The sequence below is a fragment of the Sparus aurata genome, chromosome 4, assembly GCF_900880675.1.
Source record: "Sparus aurata chromosome 4, fSpaAur1.1, whole genome shotgun sequence".
In the NCBI taxonomy this organism is placed as follows: Eukaryota; Metazoa; Chordata; class Actinopteri; order Spariformes; family Sparidae; genus Sparus; species Sparus aurata.
The window spans coordinates 8,540,848-8,555,447 of record NC_044190.1 but is presented as its reverse complement, the minus strand read 5'-3'; the positions used below and the strand labels follow the sequence as shown (position 1 = coordinate 8,555,447).

The following is a 14,600-nucleotide window of genomic DNA, read 5'->3' as shown; positions in this document are numbered from 1 at the left end:
TCGACCAGTTTTTCCTGTTGGGCTTGTTTCCTTCCCCTTTTTTCTGTGGCTGACATCACTGTGGTGTAATGCAAACTGACAAGTCACCCTCTAGCATGTGACAATTCACTCCTAATATAGATGTTTGGAATAACCAATCAGTAATCAACTAATAAGACACCTAAACTAGACAACTATTTTGATTATTAATTAATTGGTTTAAGCACAATTGCAAAGGGAAAAAGAAAATGTCAAAATTGATTCCAGCCTCTTAAATGAAAATATTTCCTGGTGTCTTTACTCCTCTATGACAGCAAACTGAAAATATTTAGATTGTGGCCACAACAAGACATTTGACGAGGTCATGTGGGCTTTAGGAAACACTAACTGACCTTTTTTTGGCCATTTTAAAGACCAAACAACTATTTCAGAAAATACACCATCAACAGATTAAAGTGGCACGATGCAGTTTTGGAGAAATAATTAAACACTGACACATTTAAATATTTACTTTAAATAATGAGGAAACAATACAAACACAGAAATATGTATATTTTTTGCATAAATGAATAAACAGCTGTTCTTAGAGGAAAATAAGATCCCAGAACACTGTTTGAAGCTAGACAGGTGGCGGGGTCCGCCATATATAAAAAGTTAAATATAAAATAAATACAAATATAAAATATGTAAAAGAAAAACAGCATGACATTGTGCTGTCCTTTAAGTTTGTTCAGTCATGAGAATGAAGAGAGTTTCTCTTTTAAGTTCGATTAGAAATAATTAAAAAAGAAAAACAGTCAATGAAGATCTTTCTCTTTAAATATGATTAAAATTTCTTCCCCAAAATTACATCGTGCATCTTTAATGGACAACAAAAATAACTGGTAGTTGCAACCACATAATAAAAGAATTCTTGCATGATGTGCATATTGTCATGTATATAAATATTTCCTCTGTGTGGAGGCACTTTTCTACCACTTGGCTACAATACCAGTGACAACTGAGATGGAAGAGGGTATTGTCAAGTTTCCACTGTATCTTCTTACACACAAGTGAAAGCATGCACGCACACACACACACACACACGCGCGCGCGCACGCGCACACACACACACACACACACACACCGGGAGAGAGAGAGGCTTCCAATGACAAATTAGATGGAGAGCTTCCTTGCCAAGTGGCTATTTTACCTTAGTTCTCCAACACACAGAGAGAGAAGAGCTACGGTACACAGGCTTCTGTATAATATGCTATCAAATCATTTATCTCAGTGGAAAAAATAAAAGCGAGCCTGTGCAGTATTTATTTTTATGGCTGCAGCTCACAGGCCTTGATAAGAGGAACAATGGTCCTGCTATGAGTCTTAAACTCATGAAACTCAAATAATTACACAGCAGATAGCAAAGACACAACATGAAACCCTCAAATTAACTTTACATGAACTACAGAGAATATCATTTTGTTCTTAAAATGATTTTACCATACTGGAATGAATTTAGAAATCATATGTTCATAATGTCCTGAAAGACTTTGTGCTCCAACACTGGCACCTACTGGCTGGTCTGCACAGAGACAAGCTGCTGCACTGAGTCTTACACATCCAGATCTGTAATATTCCCTGACAACAAGTTCTGAAACTATTGAAAAACGCCCTGTCACACACCGTTTCCTGGATCCATCCGTTTGATCCAGATTAAATGTTAATGAGTTCTATTCTGGCCTTGGTGGTAATCTGTTCAGTAGTTTTTGTGTAATTCTGCTGACAAACCAACAAACTAACCTGTAAACAACCAAACCAACAGTGGTGAAAACTAATATACACTCACTGGACACTTCGTCAGGGACATCTGTACACTGTAATGCAATCCAATACAACAGCTCTGCCAGGAATTGGATTGTTCATTTTAAGGCTGGAGTATGGACCTTTTATATACAAATAAAAGTATTTTGTATTCAAACCATTGCCAAACCAGTTCACACCTTGTTCTAATTAATTAAGCCTATACCTTCCAGAAGAATCTCTCTGTATCCTGCGATATATATACAGTAATCAACTGTTGTGTCTGTGGAGTCACCCTGCACTGGCCCTGCCCCAGCTGCATTTTCATAATACTCAAACTGAACAGGGGAGATTTTACAGCAGTGATGTACAGTTTACGGCAGAGAAACCAAACTGCCACAAGGGGGAGACAAAAGTTGCATACTCAGCTTTTATACAATCATGCCTAACCCAATATCAAAGTCCACAGCTCACTATCACTTGTATCACCAGTGAATCCAGCCAATAATAAGATCATCAGAGCTACAATTTGCAATAGTCCTCCTCACTCATAGACACCAGCCACATAGATAAACCTGTTTTTTTCTGGTTCAATGTTAAAGAAAGTAGTGCAGCCTCTTCCAACAACTTCCAGCCCTCCGGCTGACACACCTTTAGTAAACAACACTACGAAAAAGAATGTTATAAAATCAACTGTTAAAATCTGATACGACTAAAAATTCGCAAATTCATTCGAATCACTTACTTGGACCCTTTCTACTGGTGAAACCAGGTTTTCTGGCTCAACATGAGCATTAAAGGTGCATGTAGCAGTTAACATGTATTCATCTCTTTTGTATTGGTCATATGTGAGCAGATACTCACTTGACATTAAAAATAACACCTTCTACGTCTCTCTAAGTCGCCTTTATAAGCTTGTGGATGCTTCTGCTGACATAACAACCAGCGTCTGGTCCAATGCAAAAGTTCCACACAGCCTCTTTTAGTCATTTAGTAATAATGATGTTTTAATATAACTGAATATATTAATAGTAATTCTACCTTATGTTTATTACTGAGGCCATGCTGGGTGGTTTTGTTATTCAGTCCAGTTCAACGCCACTGTCAACTACAACCTCAATAATAAACACGCTTTAGAGGTGATTCTATAGCCACACAACTGTAAATTAGTCAGAAACATTTGTAAAGCTGTCTAACACTGCTGTCCTCCACTGAGTGATGAAAAGTGGCCTTATGAAACAACACGGTCACTGAGGGAAGTGTGGTCAATAACAAAGACTTAAGAAAAAAGGACAGATTAAATTAACTAAAACATGACTTGCAACATGCTCTGGTAGTCTCAGAAGAAGCTAGATGATCTAACATTTCATTCATTTGAGCTGTGTTTTCAAAATGTACAGAATGGTTTCACTTGTCATAGTTCTGTTTCCTATCGTTGTATGGTTTACTTAATTCCTGCAGTTTGTTTTTTGGTCCCACACGGCAACACATTTCTTTGATGTTCTTATCTTCAGTTTGTGTTTATATATTTCTGCCTCTGCTGGGCAATGAAGTTTATTCTATTCTCTTTTTTTTTTCCTAGCAGAAACAATCTAGACTAATTACTCCACACAGGGGCGCCATTTACTCACTGTTGTCCATTACTGGACAGTAGAAACACAGTTTTGACACAGCGATCCATCACAACGAGAGATCACAACAGGAGAAGCGTGTGCGGCCTTAATGAGCCGCTGTGCTGCCTGGGAGCTCTGGTGCAATCTAAATGCCAACGAGTCCTTTTAGGAATTAATTGGCATCCATAGAGAACTTCTAGAACTCGTGCGTAGTGTTTTGCCTCTTTTGCCTCAATGCAGCCTGCAACATGACCAGCACATGCTAACTTCAGGTAAAATAAAAAGGAAAAAAAAAAAAAGCAATGAGCAGCTCACCTCTCAGTGGAGACACACCGTCCGTCAGCTCTGCGCCTCCTCAAGTGCGCACATGTTCCCTGGGTTGTGGACGAGGGGGAAACTTTGGGACATGTCCGAGCAAGTCCGACACCCCGCCAGTCCGCACGCACACACACACACACACACACACGTGGGCGCACACATTTCATTTGATAGGCCCACCTGTCTAATTAAAGTTGGAGTATGAGAATTTCAATATTGACACAATGTAGCTAAAGGTAGGGGAGGCCAGGGACAGTTGTAAGAGGGGACGGTTTTAACACCTTGAATTTCTCCAATCAGAAACAACCTAGAGTGATGACACTCACTGTGCTCATGCTCAGTTAGTTTCCCTCCTTTCTAGCTTAAAAGGAAGCCCCATTTGAAACTTCCTGACAGCGTTATCTACAAAAGGTTGTTTTTGAGGTAAAAAAAATAACTTTTCTTTCTGATGTAATTTTTCGGATGCTGTTATGAGATCAAATGCCTATGAATACAAACAAGTATCTTTAGAATCACTGTTTTGTAAGCTAAAAATAAAAAAGGCTAACAAGTGTCAAACTGGCAGTCAAGCTAGCTCACATGAGATGAAAACGTGGTTGGTGATACCTGATTCGACTTATTCAATCAACTGAATTGTCTTTACACAGTTGATTTGTTGGATCAGGTGTGTTCTTGCTTGGTTGGAATGAAAACCTGCAGCCACAGCGGCCCTTTACTGGATCAGTTTGACAACACTGCGCTAAGGGCGAGTGAGACGGCCACCATTCACCCCAGAAGAAGTCATATAACCATTCCAATGACTCCAAAGCTGTCAAGTTAAGGTAAATTAAGCAATTAAAGTAAAATGTGCACTTTTTTTAGGTGTTCTACCCATTAAATAATTTTCTTGCATTATAATTTGATGGCTTCGCCACTTTTTTGTCATGTCATATGAAAAAAAGATAATCATTACTTAAAAACATGAAATTAATAGTCACAATAACGTGACTGATAAATAATATTTCCCATTTTGACTATATGATTGATTCATTGTGTATATTTTAGACATGTTACAACTGTCCCTGACATGTGCTACAACTATCCCTGTACACAGGGACAGTTGTAACAGTGGAGAAACTGTATTAAAATCAATTTTGCAACCTGTACATATTTCATAAAACCACTTAAATACATTATTTCAGCAGTTGACAGATTGAAGTTCATAATATAACAAATTGGTTATTCCTGTGTAAATGGTTATTGATGTATTGCCTAAATTGCAAAAAAGTGTTACAACTGTCCCTGATCTCCCCTTCAGTCATATATGTATATGATTGGTTGCCTTCTATATATCTTTTCTTTTTTCTTTCATACCTTCATTATTTAGAGGTTGTTTGTAATTTGTTCCTGGGTGACCCTGATGAAGGCAACACGCCGAAACACATCCGCCTCATGAAGTTGTTCTGTGTACTTCAGGTGTTGCTGGAGCTTTTGGACCTGTGGCTCCACTCAGAGTTTCAGTTCTGGGTTTTTTGTTGATGATGTCACTAACACCACTTTTGGATGTCTAGTCTTTCTAATGTCTCTTCTAATCTTTCTAATTTCTGTAAATAAAACTGCACCTGATTTCTCTTGCACCTTAAGTTCCATTTAGCTCAGCATTTTATTTTATTTACCTCAGTATTTTACCTTAATTTGAAGCACCTTATGCATTTTATTATATATAGTTCTTTATTGTTTCTATATTTGCCCTTACATGTTGAATGCACTTGTATTTGAAATTGTTATTGAAAGATGTTAAATACAGTTTGGAAGTGTTTGTACTTTACTCTCTATTTTATGGTACTTTATACTTCAGCTTCCAGAGGCAAATATTTGATATATTATATTATATAATATTCTACTTTTACACCGCTACATTTAGCCTATTTACCCTAACCCTAACCCTTGCCTAACCCTAACCCTAACCCAAAGTAGCCAACGTTTATTTAACACTGATTCCAAAAATTTCAATAATGCTGAATAGCAGATCCAAACCCATATACATACAGCACGTGTCTTATGTAAACTTTGCTTTTACTTGTACTTTAACCATATCATGATATTATTTTATCAGTAAGACTTCAGGGGGAGTCACAGCCTACTACAGACCCACTGATACCTGTTGCCTGTCATTATCAGCTGATGTTGGCATCACAATAGAGTTTGCTTGTTTGCCTTATATTTAATATCCTGATGACAGCTCCAGGGGACAAAGTAAGTGGACCATTACATTGAGATGACGTTGTCACATGTTATCCTTCATGTATGTCTTCATACCACAGGCCCAAAATCGACGGCTTTGTATCAACATGTGTAAATGAACTGCTGAATGACAAACTCTATTCCTGACACTAATGGAGGTCCACTCTGTACTTTATTTTGATTTGACCTGCGCAACTTTAGGCCTGCTTTTACCCGGTGTTATATTTGACAGGCATGTAATGTGTGTTGTAATTCTGTTAGCAGCGAAGAAACAACCAATTTTCCACGTGTGAAGTCGTTACAGCTGAGCGTTTGTGTGGCTTCATTCTTAAATCCTCCCCTGATGCGCCTCAGGCCGGAGGGTGTTCGAGTAGGCTGGAATGACTCGCAACTCGTGATGACTCCCCCGCCCCCCCCCCCCCCCCCCAACCCCCCATTCCTGCTGGACCTTAAAAGATGCTCTCTCCCCCCAAATAATCTCTCTGTGTGCAGCTTGTAGTGCAGCTTGTAGTGTAGTGTAGTGGTAGATGCAGCGCTCACAGGCAGCTTCAGCTCACATTTAATCTTTTGCAAGCTTGTCAGGCTGAAGAAACACACTGCATGCCTCCCTGGAGAAGTGATTGCTAATTCCACTCCACTGACTGCATTGACAATGAATAAGGTGGCAGCTCTGCAGAGAAAGAAGAGGAAAGATTTCATACCTTACTTTCTAGGATTTGTATTATTCTTGTACTGCAGCGTCCATCTTGTGTCATTTGCAGCAGAATCAGCTGAGGGGACTCACTCTGCCAGGGTGCGACGGGCTCTGGGTAAGACATGGAGTGTGTGTGTCTTTGTTTGTGGTGTTTTGAATCTGATGAAAGTCCTCAGTAGGTTTGTTTTGTTATTATAATCTGATTTTAAGGCATCATTATTATGAATGCCACGGCTCATTTTGGTGTTGGCCCTGTGTCTGCTCTGTTAATGCTCATGCCTGATGGGCACGAATCACCGTGAAACTGCCGTGAACAATTCAAACTGTCTCCAGCAACAAGATGCTTGTTTTTGGGGTGGTTTCACGGATTTTGTCAGTGATGTTCTGTGTGTGTGTGTGTGTGTGTGTGTGTGTTTCAGAGAATGAGACAGAGTGCATCTCTCCACAGTCCTCAGAGTTTCCCGGCGGTTTCTTCACGGTGCAGGAGAGGAAGGATGGAGGGCTCGTCATTTATTTCATGATCATCTTCTACATGCTGCTGGCTGTGTCCATAGTCTGCGATGATTACTTTCTGCCCTCCTTGGAAGTAATCAGTGACCGTAAGTAATGTGAAATACCTTTCATCATCAGTGCATCGTCAACTATAGGCCACTGCTATTTTGATAAGTGATGGAAAATTGAGGTTAAAAGTTATTTTGCAGTGGTTTTATAATTGTATTTGTTGTATTTAAAAGCACAGATATTTTGTGGTAGAGAGTAAGTAAGTACATTTAGGTATAGTTTGGAAGTATTTGCACTTCACTTGAGTATCGCCATTTTCTGCTACTTCATGCTTCCACTCATGCTACATTTTAGACACAGGAATTGTCCTTTTCTGCTCCACTAAATGTATTTGACAACATACGGTAAGTGGCCAGTTACTTTCCAGAATCATATTAATGCTGCAAAATGCACTCAACAAATAAAAATTAACAGGATTACATATAGGACTTTACTGATCCTCAGGAGGAGGTTCACAATCTGCTGGAGTAGACTGATATCCGTTAGCTGATATTATCAAACCTATAACGGATATATCTGTACTGACATGTATTTTCCTCTGATATGAAAGTTCATTCTATTAGTGCACTGATGTCAGTCTGAAGTTTATTAATGTTAATTCATGTTGAATATCATGCCTCTGTGACATGTCTCTGTCACAAGGATCATTGCAAACAATGTGCACATATCAGTCAATATAGTGATATCAGAATTTTTTTTAACTCACCAATATCTAGGTCGACACTAGCCTCAAAAATCTTGGAATTGGTCGGGCTCTACAAGTTACCCAGCGGTTTGAAAAGTACTATGTGTAAATAGAAATAAATAGGAATTGGTCCACATTGATGCATCATTGTGAAATAGACCCTTCTGCACAGCGAGTCCTTACTTCATGTGCTTACGTTTTAACGATAAGACTTATGAACTTTCACTTGAGTGAAATTTGAAATGTTGGACTTTTACTTGTATCAGAGTATTTCTAAAGCTGTTACTCAAGTATATAAGATCTTAGTATGCCTTCCACTACAACAGATATTATAGTTATATATTAGACTTCAACAATGGTATCAGACTTTCAAGAATACATACATGTGAATATATAACCTGTATATATAATATGGGTTTGTTTAGTTGGATTGTAATGACTGAACTTAATGTTCACCTGGCTGTGGTTGTGGTGCTTCAGCTCTGTGTCTACTCTTTACAGTGTGTGTACCTTCGTCATCGATTATTCTAACACTACACTCAATTTACCCATTCTTTGTTCAGCCTCTGGAAAGTCTATAAAATAGTGAACAATCTTCAAATATCTTGTTTTGACAAACTAGTCGACCAAAACCCAAATATACTTGGGTTAAAAAGTAAAAACTCAACAAACTGTCACAGTGTAGATATATTCATCATTTTTGCTCGAATAAATGAATGAACATTTTTTCAACTATCTAAACTCTTGACTGACTAATTGAATAATTGAGTAGCCGGTAATAAGTATCTTGGGTGGATGAATAACATACCTGTGTCATAATATATTTCATACATTAGACACAGCCCTACAATGAATACAACCTTATTGGTAAGCTTTGGTGACTGTTAATTGTTTTTGCTTTTGAGGTTTTGGTTGTTCAGTTGGACAACTTATCTTCAGATGTCTCTATTATTTTGTCCACCCATGTAAACAGTGGTGTATTGTTGTTGTTTGGTGTCTTCCTCTCAGGTCTGGGACTGTCTCAGGATGTAGCCGGAGCCACGTTTATGGCAGCTGGGAGCTCTGCACCAGAACTGGTCACAGCCTTTCTGGGTAATCATGCTTTAATAGAATAATTGCAACCAGTTATGTTGGTGCTGATGACAGCAGCAGCAGCATCATCAGGGTCACTGTCCTGGCCTGATGAACTGTGACTTCACCGCCATCTGGGAACAGAGAGGGACTGTGGCCTGTTATTAGGGCAATCCTTCTCTCGGCACTTGATTATTTTCATCAATGCGTCCACATTGTCCCTTTCCTCAAAGCCAACATGTGCTCTTCACGTGCCTCAGGTGTGTTCGTGACAAAGGGCGACATCGGGGTCAGCACCATTGTGGGATCGGCAGTCTACAACCTGCTGGGAATCTGTGCTGCATGTGGACTCTTGGCCTCTATGGTACAGTCTGACACCATATTCAGATGAGGATTACCCAACTTGTAGATACATTATTACCTTTTGTGGGTCAAAGCAGGAGAATCATTGTATGCACTGTGTCGTTTAAGCTGTAAACGGTGTATTTTTGTTTTACAGGCAGGGCGATTAAGCTGTTGGCCACTGTTCAGAGACTGCCTGGCATATGGCATCAGTGTCTCTGCTGTTATTGCCATCATTTCAGATAACAAGGTGTACTGGTGAGTGTGCTTGTTTGTACTAACACAATGGCAGGATATAGTTACTTGATCTTCAGACCTTCCACCGCCTACATGAGAGGTGGTTATAAAAACACAAAGTCATCCTGCGTCTTGTGACACCAAAAACAAAACACATAAATAGACCACAAAACAACTGTATGATAGTGAGTCACTGGCGTTTATTACAGTGTGCAGAGCAGTAAATGTCCATTAAATCCTACATCGCATCATAAACGCAGTGACTGCAGTAGCACTCGGTGTTTAGGAAAGATTTTCATGTGCAATGGAATTAATTTAGTTTAATTGGAACACAGGATGAGCTGATAAAGAGCACAGCTTTATTATGATTTAGATACAGAATCTCGTAAAGATGGACTACATTTTTTTCCAGGGAAATTAAAAGAAAACAAAACCAAACTGTCATAAAAACAAAAAGTGTGACAACAGCTCCAAAATTGTCTCCTCATCCAATGATTCTTGCACATGGCAATTAAAATGGCAACATAAACAACACTCTCTGAGGTCATTTATTAAACTGTATGACTTCTGGTGTAAATTTTCTTAAAGCAAGGTCCATTTGATTAGATACTGCAAGAGCTTTTGACTGAATTCCACAGCCTTCCCGAGAGACTTGCTCAGATGTTATCACATGACCAAGGTCCTGTACGTAGGTCAGATGATAAAGTTGTACTCTCTGAAGGCCGTGGGATTTTGGTCAAAAGCCACGACAACAGCTCACTAAGTGGACTTTACTGAAGTGGTTCCTTCCTCTCACATCGACTACTGATCCACAAGCTCGACTCCCCTATTAAAAAAATTACTATATGTTATAATGCAGTTTTAAGCCAATAGTCAAATGTTGCCGCACAAATTAATAACTTAATCAGTAATTAAAGTTACGCCCATAGAGTAAAATTGGATTTGGCCCCAGTAAGCCCCGCAACCCCTTAGGGGGGAAAAAAGCGGCAACATCCTGCGACCCTCATGGATAAGTGGAAAAGAAAACGGAACGGAAAGTAATTAAAGTGTTCTATAAAGATATCAAGTATTCCCCAGATGTGTATGACTCCCAGTCTTTATAAGAGTTAGACGTACTAGTTGTGACTGTGAACATACGTCTGTAACTGAGTCCTTTGGTTGGAGATATTTTAGTTATTGAATTAATTAGCATTGACCTATAATTTAATTACACTATTTTGATAATTGAATACTGAAAAAAGTCAAATTACACTGCCTTCTTTCCTCCTCTGTGGCAGTAAACTCAATATCTTCGGGTTGTGAACGACAGACATTTGAAGTAGCCATCTTGGGCTTTGGGAAACATGGATCAACATTTTTCACAATTTTCTGACATTTTGTAGCATGTGAGTCAAGTCTTTTGGTCGAGTCTCAAGTAAATCCCAAGTCATTTTTTCTTACGGAAGTCAAGTCAAAGGTTGTGTCAAGTCGAGTCCCAAGTTCAAGTCTCTTGCCCTCACACAGATTCTGCAGTCTCACCTGCAGTTTTTATGTAACTGGTTCAAAATGTAGAAAATGAATTATATTTATATTATAACTGAAATAATTATAAGTGAAATAAATGTAATTAAACAAAAAAGTAATTATTGTATTCAAACTTATTTATTACTTCATTTCCTGGATAAAACAATCACTCCCCATCACTTTTAAAACAAAATCCAAAAAAAACAAAGTACAATTGGAACTGAAAAAAGTGCATTGGTATGTCATCAAATTGATCGTAATGCTCAAACTGTTTGTCAAATGTGCCTGCAGGTACGACGCTGCCTGTCTGCTGATGGTCTACGTCGTCTACATCATAGTCCTGTGCTTCGACCTTCGTATCAGTGAGTTTGTCCTGAGGAAGCTGAGCCCCTGCTGCACCTGTCTGGGTAAAGGATCCGGCGAAAAGACGGAGACGCAGCCTCTGATGGGCTGGAACGACGTCACCAGTCTGCGGGTCAGCAGTCGGTCCAGAACAGACAGCGGGATCTTCCAGGACGACTCGGGATACTCTCACCTGTCCCTCAGCCTGCACGGCCTCAATGAGATTCCTGAAGGTATTTTCAGTATGTTTCCACCTATATGACCCCCAGATGATGTTTTAAGAACCTGCTCAGGAATATGTTTCATCCAGCAGAGCATAAAAGTGTGTTTGCTGTGCCGGAGAGCGACATGAAACGGATCTTCTGGGTTCTCTCCTTGCCCATCATCACTCTGCTCTTCCTGACCATACCTGACTGCAGGAGAAGGTTCTGGAAGAAATGGTTCATGATAACCTTCCTCATGTCAGCCGTCTGGATCTCGGGGTTCACATACATACTAGTGTGGATGGTCACCGTGGTCGGTAAGATCATTGCTGAACTCTACGTGATGAGCTCGTGTTAGAATCAGTTCATTACTTGGTCTCTGCAGTTGAGTTGCAGGTGGAATTCAGGCGCGGCTCACTGGGTTATAGAGCCTCTGTGGATCACAAGTGTTTGAACCTTGTGAGAAGAAATGCCTCATTCGCAGAGTAGAATCACATGTTGGTCTGCTGGCTAATTCCTGAGATGCCATTGTCCTGGAAAGTTAAGAGGGGGGTTATTGTAGCTCCAGTGGGCCATGTGCCTGCCGAGCTGCAGCAGGATTACAGCCTGCTTCAGCCTGAGGGAAACACCGTCATGTGAGCCGTGCGTGTACATACAGAGCGGCCCGCAGGCATGGGTCCAATAACAGCTTTACCCCCACCCATCCACAACAGAGATGTAAACTGTAAAACTGACCTAGGATCAGGTCAAAAGGGCAGCGTCATCATGTGATGGTGGCAGGTCTACTGAAGTATAATGAGATTATTATCCCGTCGTCGTCAGATAGACTCACATGCGAGGAGAGTTAAGGCTTGTGTAAGAGCAGGCCTGGGACCGAGCAGGTACAATTCGTGATTCAGAAAACTTGTTACAGCGCACATGCAGGATGTAATGATTCATAGGAAGTGTTGGTTTCAAAATATGAGGTTCAAATTTGGACTCCAGTGGAGCTGAAAGGAGTTTTTCCCACAATGTCCACCAATCAGAATCAAAGCTACCACTGAGGACACAGAGTTTATGTACTTACACATTTGATAACTGGAAGAGTTTATAGTGACATGACAAGAAGTGTACACTCAAGGATTACACACATATTACACACATAAAGAAATGTAGAAGTCGACCCTGAACGCTGAACTGGACCAGAAGCAGCCACTGGGAGCAGTTCCATCATTGTGTACATTTATATGAGATAAATGAATATTGCTCCTGATGTGCAGGAGTCGCCCACATGCCTGGCACTAGTGGGAGACTGTCCAATCCTTATCGATCTTTGCATTTAAATCAATCACAGAATCCATTTTTCAGCAACTCCATCTTCATGTCTGAAGTTGCAAATCAGATTGAAAAATATGACTGATGCACAGAAAATAAAGTCTTCGGCCCAGTCTTCGGCCCATATAGTATGGTCGTTATCCAGTTATATCCCAGCTACACCGGAAGTGCAGCACCGATAAGCCTTCGTCCCAAGAGTCAGGGGTCAATGGTTTCAGAGATTGCCACCAGACGCACAGATCTGTCACCAGAACATAGTGGAGGAGAAAAGATTTACAGTACATATAACTAAACAGTTAAATATTGTCTGAAACATAGAATGTTATACCTGTATCTTCTCAAATGCGCAGAAATTCTACAGAGCTAAATAGGTGACTTACTGAGATTATCTCCAGTGGTCGGGCTCTGCTGGGGGAATCCTGCCTCCAGTGATTAGTTATTAACCCTGTAACAACAGTCTGTATCAGCTGATGGTCTTTACTTGCTTGATGTTGTTGGAGGAGGCAGACTCTGATATTTGTGGTTGCCATTATGCAGTGGTGGAAAGTGCAGCTTTGTCCTGTCAGGTGAACACCTTGTATACCCATGTTTGTGATAAACTGAGGGATGAAGCTTTTATGGGTTGAGAAAATTCTTCTTCTTCTTCTTAAGCTCACTGCTGTTATGTTTATGCAGGTGAGACTCTCGGCATCCCTGATACAGTTATGGGACTCACTCTGCTCGCTGCTGGGACCAGTATACCTGACACTGTGGCCAGTGTGATGGTGGCCAGAGAAGGTAAACATCAGAGTCACATGCTGAGGTGTTCTGTGTGAATGCGGGTTTAAACCCAGTATGTAAACATGTTTTCTGTTCATCAGGGAAAGCTGACATGGCCATGTCCAACATTGTGGGCTCTAATGTTTTCGACATGCTCTGCCTGGGCCTGCCCTGGTTCATCAAGACTGCCTTTGTGGACACAAACAACCCCGTGGAGGTCAACAGCTCTGGGCTGGTCTTCATTTCCTGCACGCTCCTCCTTTCCATCGTCTTCCTTTTTGTATCCGTTCACATTAACGGATGGAAGTTGGACTGGAAGTTGGGAATCATTTCTCTCATCTGCTACATCATCTTTGCAACTCTTTCCATTCTGTATGAGCTGGGGATTATTGGGAATAATCCCGTAAGACTTTGCAGTGACTGAGATCTGACTCCCCGAGGACTGAAGCCACATCCTCTGAGACTAACAACAGTACAAAAACACAAGTGTCAAGCCTAGAATGTCAAACCAAGGAGGTTTGGTCCCCTTTACATAACGTTAAAGATACTGTGCCATGATAGACGTGTGCTGGTCACATCTCATGACGAGGATGACACTATATATGTCACTAAAAGTGGAAATGTGCCAAAGATCACTCTCTTGTGTTTGTGCAGCCGTCAGCCCAGACACCATATATGAAGAAGACCCGTTATCAAGCTCTGAGGTGTCTTCTGTCTTACACAATAACCATAAACAGAAAATGTGCCACCACAGGAGTAACTGCAGTTCAGATAAATCCAGAATTGATTGGTCAGAGTCAAGTAATAAAAAAAAGGTGTCAACCATAATCATGTGGCCTTGTCCTTCCTTTTAGGTCGGTGGGTGAGTGGGGACAAAGAGGCACCATCTACGCAGCACTGATAAGGTTTTATGAGCCCTTTTATAAGTCCTTACTGTTTGCAAACAGGAACGGGGAAAGAGCAAAAAAGACAAA

The 14,600-nt window shown here is 40.4% G+C and overlaps 1 protein-coding gene across 2 annotated transcripts; it reads left to right on the top strand.

Moving 5' to 3' along the window:
* The first annotated feature begins 6,393 nt into the window (after nt 1-6,393).
* LOC115579962 (sodium/potassium/calcium exchanger 5-like) lies at nt 6,394-14,454 on the top strand. 2 transcript variants are annotated; one of them, XM_030413738.1, is made up of 9 exons: nt 6,394-6,724; nt 7,029-7,208; nt 8,864-8,947; nt 9,187-9,290; nt 9,426-9,526; nt 11,300-11,583; nt 11,661-11,870; nt 13,543-13,644; nt 13,728-14,454. In XM_030413738.1, the coding sequence occupies exons 1-9, from the start codon at nt 6,568-6,570 to the stop codon at nt 14,048-14,050; spliced, it is 1,545 nt and encodes a 514-aa protein (XP_030269598.1). In that variant the 5' UTR covers nt 6,394-6,567; the 3' UTR covers nt 14,051-14,454. The 2 variants fall into 2 exon arrangements, with proteins under 2 accessions (XP_030269598.1, XP_030269599.1); XM_030413739.1 differs by having other exon boundaries at nt 11,664-11,870; nt 13,728-14,050.
* The last annotated feature ends 146 nt before the right edge of the window (nt 14,455-14,600 follow it).

Excerpts from the sequence above, each read along its gene's own strand:
- LOC115579962 (XM_030413738.1), top strand. The coding sequence starts at position 6,568 with ATGAATAAGGTGGCAGCTCTGCAGAGAAAGAAGAGGAAAGATTTCATA. Across the intron at positions 9,291-9,425 it reads GTGGACTCTTGGCCTCTATG|GCAGGGCGATTAAGCTGTTG; the intron begins GTACAGTCTGAC and ends TTTGTTTTACAG. Across the intron at positions 9,527-11,299 it reads TCAGATAACAAGGTGTACTG|GTACGACGCTGCCTGTCTGC; the intron begins GTGAGTGTGCTT and ends ATGTGCCTGCAG.